General features: G+C 37.4%; 1 protein-coding gene across 2 annotated transcripts in view; it reads right to left on the minus strand.

Annotated features, from left to right (window-relative positions):
- SLC40A1 (solute carrier family 40 member 1) overlaps window positions 1–7,527 on the minus strand; it is a 30,564-nt gene that overhangs the window by 19,607 nt on the left and 3,430 nt on the right. For both annotated transcript variants that reach the window (XM_055089021.1, XM_007115001.3), the window contains exons 3-4: window positions 4,140–4,299; window positions 1,794–1,909 (exon numbers count right to left, since the gene is read on the minus strand). In XM_055089021.1, the coding sequence (XP_054944996.1) occupies window positions 1,794–1,909; window positions 4,140–4,299 (276 nt within the window). The remainder of the gene's footprint in view (window positions 1–1,793; window positions 1,910–4,139; window positions 4,300–7,527) is intronic.

Genomic DNA, 7,527 nt, shown 5'->3' on the forward strand with positions numbered 1-7,527 from the left:
GTGTGGAGAAAAGGGAACCCTCTTGCACTCTTGGTGGGAATGTAAAGTGATACAGCCGCTATGGAGAACAGTATGAAGGATCCTTAAAAAACTAAAAACAGAATTGCCATATGACCCAGCAATCCCACTACTGGGCATATACCCAGAGAAAACCATAATTCAAAAAGACACATGCACCCCAACATGCATTGCAGCACTATTTACAATAGCCAGGTCACGGAAGCAACCTAAATGCCCATCGACAAACGAATGGATAAAGAAGATGTGGTACACATATACAATGGAATATTACTCAGCCATAAAAAGGAACGGAATTGGGTCATTTGTAGAGACATGGATGAATCTAGAGACTGTCATACAGAGTGAAGTAAGTCAGAAAGATAAAAACAAATATCGTATATTAATAGAGATATGTGGAACCTAGAAAATGGTACAGATGAACTGGTTTGCAGGGCAGAAATTGAGACACAGATGTAGAGAACAAACGTGGACACCAAGGAGGGAAAGTGGCGGCGGCGGGGGTGTGTGTGTGTGATGAATTGGGAGATTGGGATTGACATGTATACACTAATATGTATTAAATGGATAACTAATAAGAACCTGCTGTTAGAAAAAAAAAAAAGAACCAAGCAAAAATCTAAACATCTTATAAATGTCTACTAGTCGCATTAAGTCAATTATGTAATCTGTTCCCTGCATTACCAAATTCTGTATATCAGTTTTAAATCAAATGCAGCACATTGTCTTTACACTGCATTTCATGCTCTATATTTACACATGAACATGTTTCTGAGAAATTGCATTTAAAAAATGAAAAATGTAATACTATTTTCATAATTTCTTATATTACAAAAACAAACATACACTCTCATAGAAAAACTTGGTCTTTAACACAATATTATTTTCATAATGTATATAAAGTCCAAGTTCAGTCTGACAATAGAAACTCTCCTTCCTACACTTTTCAAACCTTCTCTGTGTGTTGCATACATCCATCACTCAGAGAAACTGTGCTTCCCCTATTTTCATGCCTTTATGAATGCCAGTCCATCATTCCAAAAATAAATTTTAAAAACTAAGAGGGATTGATGGGAAGATGGATGTGCCAATGGATAAATATATGATAAAGCAAGTACAATAAAATGGCAGAAGTAGAAACTAAGTGGTAGGCATATGGGTGTTCAGTGGAAGAATTCTTCCAACTTTGCTGAATGTTTTAAATATTTCATAATGAAATCTTGGGAGAATAACATCCCATTTTCAAGGCCCACCTAAATGGCCAACCCAGAACTCCATTTTTCTCGAAGGCACTTAACCATGCTACCATGTATCATAGTTATTATGTGTCACATCTAATCTCCCTACAGGATCCACACTTGAATCATTTTTCTATCATTCAAATGCATCTAATACAACTTATACACAATAATCATTCAACAAAGGGGAAGGAAATACTTTGACTATAGACTGAAAATAATCACTGTTCTTTAGTAATACTACTAATAAAATTATCCTCAAGTATTGCAAAAAAAAAAAGTATCCTACTGGTTTTGACATGCTATGTTTAAATTTTAAAAATTATCTTTCCATTCTGAACGTGTTCTAATTTCCATGCTGGTTTTTTCTCTGACTTCCACATATTTCTGGTATCTTTAAATTTTTAAATATACGGTTATTAAAAAAAAAAATTAACAGGCCCTATTTGTGAAAAGACACTCCCTCAAAGAGTTTTCATCTTTTACCACTAACAGACATTCAATTTTCTACCATCAAGGATCTTGTAGAGAACTTACAAGAACCCATCCATGGTACATGGTCAGAAGCTCTTTTTTATGTAAGAAAACCATCATCAGGATGATTCCACACAGGATGACCGAAACATTCTGGATCACCAGTGAAGTCTGGGCCACTATACAGAGAGAGAAACAAAGTATTCATACACCAAAACATCTCAATGGAGATGTTTTTATCCATACATCACTGTTCTACTGTATTAATGCATATGCAAATTACTACAAGAAATAAAAATATTCCTGAAGTAAATCCTGCCTCAACTATTTCCAGTAGGGCCCAGCATATCACATCAGACCAGTAAAGCTTGCAGACAGAATAAAGAACTACCCCTCATTTTTCCTGTTAGTTGAAGGCATTCATAATGACCACATTTTCATTTAGTTTATTCTGTTTAAAGTTTACTGTCATAAACAGAACTATATTAACTACATAAACAAGATCCACCTCTCAGGCCTTTGTAGCTTAGGCAAAAATAAGAATATGTAGGAGGTTATGGAGGAGGTTAAGTAAGAGGTCATGGAATCCATAACCTCCTAGATAGCAGGCTGAACTTGGTAAGATTGTATGGATAAATAGGAAGGACATATAAAAAATTGCCAAGAATAAAGCAGCAGTGTGTTCCTTTTACTAAAGTTATTTGCATTGTTATGAAATTCTAAACTACACCTTTTCTCACAGAAAATGCCAACTTTCTGAGACTGAGGCACCCATGTAGATAAAGGGCTGGCATAAGGACAGGTTAGGATACCAGGTAAGGACACCTTGTAATCTTTTCTCTGCCACTCACGAGGGAAGACGATCTAGGGCAGAATACTTAATATCTCTTATGTCTGTGTCTATAAGGTGAGGATATAATACATACCTGCCTTCCTTACTTTATGGGGTCATTTTGATGCTCAAATAAAATACTTTGAAAGCACTTTGAAAGACACAGAGGGTTGTATATGTAAGGTATTATTACAGCTCTTGCCTTTAAGGACAGTAAAGCTCATTCTGGCTTGGAAGATTATATCAAAGCTTTGAGACAAAACAAACTGCTTTCTGAAATTAATTTGAAATAAAATCCCAATATACAATTCATTCATTCATTGCACAAGGCTATTAAATATCAACCGAATGAGGTTCTTGGCTTTCAGGACCCCACAGACCAGAGGAAAGGTAGACATGTGAAAGGATAATTATAAGAGCATAAATGCAATAGCAGAGGTATTAACAAAGCTTCATGGGAGTGCAGGAAAAAAAAGTGTCTCTGGTTAACTCAGCCTAGAGACATCAAAGAAGATTTTCATGGAGGTTGTCATATGAGTTGATTACACAGGATAAGTGCAAGACTGCTATCCCACCACACTCTCTTCATCCAACTCAACATTCTATCCTAAACTACAATTTCAGTGCTCAACAGTCACAAGGTTAAAGGTCTCTATGTATAACATTCCCACATTCCTATGTATAATGATGTAAATAAGTAGGAATTTTTTTTCCAGGATACAAAACCTTTTTCTATATGTGTTTTGGTCTATCGATTCTCAAAATAGAAAAATGTCCATCTTGGCCATTTTACTAATAGCATCAAGTCCTAGTATTTGATAATCCAGTTGCTGTCTATCCGGGGGCAGTTATCCTGCACTGAAAGAAACAGATACCTCAGTCTTTCCCCAGTGTCTAGGATAGACATGGCCAGGTCTTAGCATTATCAACTGAGGAACTCAGGAAAATTTTGCCCTGAATTATTATCTAAATTGCCCTTATATTCTGAATAATTAAACTGTTCAATTCACTTTCTCTCTTTCCTATACAATACTTAATGATTTCAGTATTAATGCTCTAGAATAAATGTCAATATATTATAATTTCTTCTTTTTTCTTCAAAAATGTATAATCCAGCTCTCTGTGATCCAGACTCAGGTATTCTTTTCTGAATCCATTGTTTTCACTTCCCCTACACACCTGCCTATATAAAACACAGTAACCCAGAGGATAGATGTTAAAGCTGTCCCAGGGACATCACATTAAACGAACTCCAGTGCAAGTCATGGTTAAAGGATGCCAGAGTTAGGTAAACTCTTAATGTTTAACATGGTTCGCAGCAAAGTGCCATGGTGTTAATCATTAACATTTGTAATTTACGAACAGCCAAAACAGATACCCCACAAAATCTATAAACTCAGTATCCTGGCATCCCAACTTTGGGCAGGAGCCCCAGGACCCTCCATGCAGAGGTGCTGCCACTGAGCACCCCATCACTCAGGTGGCGGCTGCAGACGCAAAGTGGATTAGTCACAGAGGTTTCTCTCTAGCTCAGGCACTAGCCCCACGAACACAAAGGCTTTTATAACACCACTCACCTTTAAGTCTGGCATTCTTATCCACCCAATCACCAATGATGGCTCCTAGGACCAGAACAGATCCTGCCACCACCAGCCCGTAGACTGCAGTCAGGAGAAGGCTGTTTCCATAGAGCTCTACCAGAAACACAGACACTGCAAAGTGCCACATCCGATCCCCCTTGAATAAGAGAAGATAAAAGGTTCTGATAAAATGTTGTAGGTTGCTAGTCAATTATACTCAAGAAGTTGCTTCCTTAACAAAAGGGCACTTTCCGGCTACATTATGAGATTCTCAAAGTCAACAATTCCTCTATGGATTGAATGTAGTCAGGTGTTAAAACTGTTTGTCGTGGCACAATGGAAAATATTCTTGCCCACATACTAAGTAAACCCGAAAAAAGCATGATGTTAATGAAACAAACGTACTCCCTATCATTCTAGAAAAAAATACAGTTTCCAAGCCCAAGGAGGAGGTTTTTTTGAGATAAAACCTGTTCCTTTTTGTATCAGGTTTCTAGCCGGGCCTGGGATTTACCTATCCTGATTTGAAAGGCATAAAGGAGTTTGCTACTGAACCAGAATGCAACAAGTATAGTTTACAAATATCAGTTATGCCTTGAATGTCAAGAAAGAGCCAGTTTCCCTATTTGTAAAATGGTAAGAATGGACTATATGACCTCTCAAGTTTCTTTTACCCCTAACATTCTAAAATCCATGTTCTATTTTCACAAATAAATTTCAAAGTCATAAAACAGCAGAACAATCAGAAAGATGAAGTTAATATGTGCAAATTCTGGCACCATATGAATGAAGATGTTAGAAATAAATACATAAGTAGTTATATAGTTATTTTCGACACAGTAGTTATTTTTCGACACAGATGAGTTTTGAAAGGGGAAAAAAACTATTTCTTCACTCCAGAGTATATAGGGAATTTTGGAATTCATTGCTGCAAAATGTGGAATAACAGAAGCTTTTAAATGAGTCAGGCAAATTAACGTGTAAGAAATCTATAATGGACCTTGTTATGAGCTTTTAGGCTCCATCCCTGACTTGTTAGGTTAACCTAAAACAGGACAACAATGTTCTATCATAACCTATCCCTATAAGAAATCACTACAGGAAACTAAATTCCCAGGCTAGGCTCCTTATGGATTGGAAGTAGTACTACACTCCTAGTTTTTTCCAATGTCTCTTAACATCCTCCTGAAAAATTTAATGTATAAGGAGCAAAGTATTATCCTAGTATGGCAAATGCTTTTAAACATTTAATAAAGGCAAGACAACAATCTTTATGCATCCAAAGTTAAACTGATGCGCATATTCTGTAGCAATCATTTACAATAAACTTCATGTAGACCAGTATTTCTCAAGTGGGGGTGATTTTACTCTCTAGGGATCACTAAGCAATGTCTGGAGCTATTTTGGGTTGTCACATCTGCGAGGGTGGATTTACTACTGGCATCTACAGTCCTCCACAACAAAAAATTATCCAACCCAAGATATCAATAGTGCCAAGGTACAGAAACTTTGGTGTAGAGGATTATGAACATTGTTTAGAACCACAATTTAAAATTAACATAAGATTAGGGCTTTGAGGGATAGGGTGAATATGGCCAAGTAAACGTTAAAACAGACACTGGAAGCCAGTGGAAATACCATGCTTGAAAGACTGATTCTCACTCGATGGTCTGGAATGTGAGCTCTAGAAACTTCTGCACTCTCAACCCTCAGCACAGTGCACAGCCCAGAGCAGAAACACAACAAATAACTGCGGAATCAACAAAGGAGTGGATATGCAGTGGATCCTGGCTGTAAATGAGTACAGATGAGACTTATTTATGAACTATATTGTTCTAGTACATTAGATTTGCTCCATGAATGTTCAAGAAGTTTGATGCTTAATCAGTACCATAATTCATATTTCTGGGACAACTTTTTAAAGTTTGCTTTGAAAACAGAAATCTTTTCCATTTAAGTTGGAATTACATTTCAAATACCCTTGTACTAAATGATTAAAAATATATATACACATACAATTCGTTTGAAACCAATAAAAAGACAAGTTTATACATTAAGATAAAAATGTCAATAAGAATAACAAATTAAGCTATTTTCTTAATCTTTAACATGAGAAACAAATTTAGATTTGATTAGAATAAAATGGCATGAGGCAACGGGAAGTACTTTATCCTAATCTCTATTCTCTGAAAAGACAAAAACATATAAATGCCTCAAATGATAGGTTGCCTCCATGAGTGAATTTCCTCTTTCTTAACATAAAGAATAAGAAATATTATTCCACTACTACTGCTTCTTCCTTTTTTAAAAAAAATTATTTTTATTGAAGTATAATTGATTTACAATGTTGTGTTAGTTTCTGGTGTACAGCAAAGTGATTCAGTTATGTGCTCTTTTCCATATTCTTTTCCATTATGGTTTATCACAGGATATTGAATATTGTTCCCTGTGCTGTACAGTAGGTGCTTCTTTCTTTCTTTGTTGTTTTATTTTTTCGCTTTAAAGCAGGACTTGAAACAAGTGCTACGAAATGAAAGTTTTCTCTCTTGCTTATTTCTGTATGGCATGCCTCCTCCTTGATGGACAGGAATAAAACTTCTCCACTTGGGACTTCCCTGGTGGCTCAGTGGTTAAGAATCCAACTGCCAATGCAGGGGACAGAGGTTTGAGCCCTGGTCCGGGAAGATCCCACATGCCGCAGAGCAACTAAGCCCGTGCTCCCTCAAGCCACTACTACTGAGCCCACGCGCCACAACTACTGAAGCCCGCGCACCTAGAGCCTGTGTTCTGCAACAAGAGAAGCCATTGCAATGAGAAGCCTGAGCATCGCAACAGAGTAGCCCCCCCTCGCTGCAACTAGAGAAAGCCCGTGCACAGCAACAAAGACCCAGTGCAGCCAAAAATTAAATAAATAAATTAAAAAACAAAGAAATAAACAAACAAAAACTGCTCCACTTGCCCCAATTTCCAAAGGGTTTAGGCTTTAAGAAGTAACAGACTCTACACTCACAAAGCCCAAGAATCAGGTAAACTCTCTGTAAAGGTTGACCAAGTGCAATCTCAGGCCCACCCACCCATTCCTTCCTAACATCCATTTCCTGCCCTCCCACAAGCTCTCATCATACTTTCAAGATTTGTTTACATGTTCATCTACCTCCAGTGCACTGAGAGCCAAAGGGCAAATGAATGCCTGTGAATGAATGATCACAGTCATTAATGCACTGAATACTTTTTGAGAGGCTACTATGTACTCAAAGATACTGCAGGCACTAGAAATTCAGCAGTGCGCAAAAATCAAGATTCATGCTTTCGGGCTTCCCTGGTGGCGCAGTGGTTGAGAGTCCGCCTGCCGATGCAGGGGACACGGGTTCGTGCCCCGGTCTGG

This window comes from Physeter macrocephalus, chromosome 2 (assembly GCF_002837175.3).
Source record: "Physeter macrocephalus isolate SW-GA chromosome 2, ASM283717v5, whole genome shotgun sequence".
In the NCBI taxonomy this organism is placed as follows: Eukaryota; Metazoa; Chordata; class Mammalia; order Artiodactyla; family Physeteridae; genus Physeter; species Physeter macrocephalus.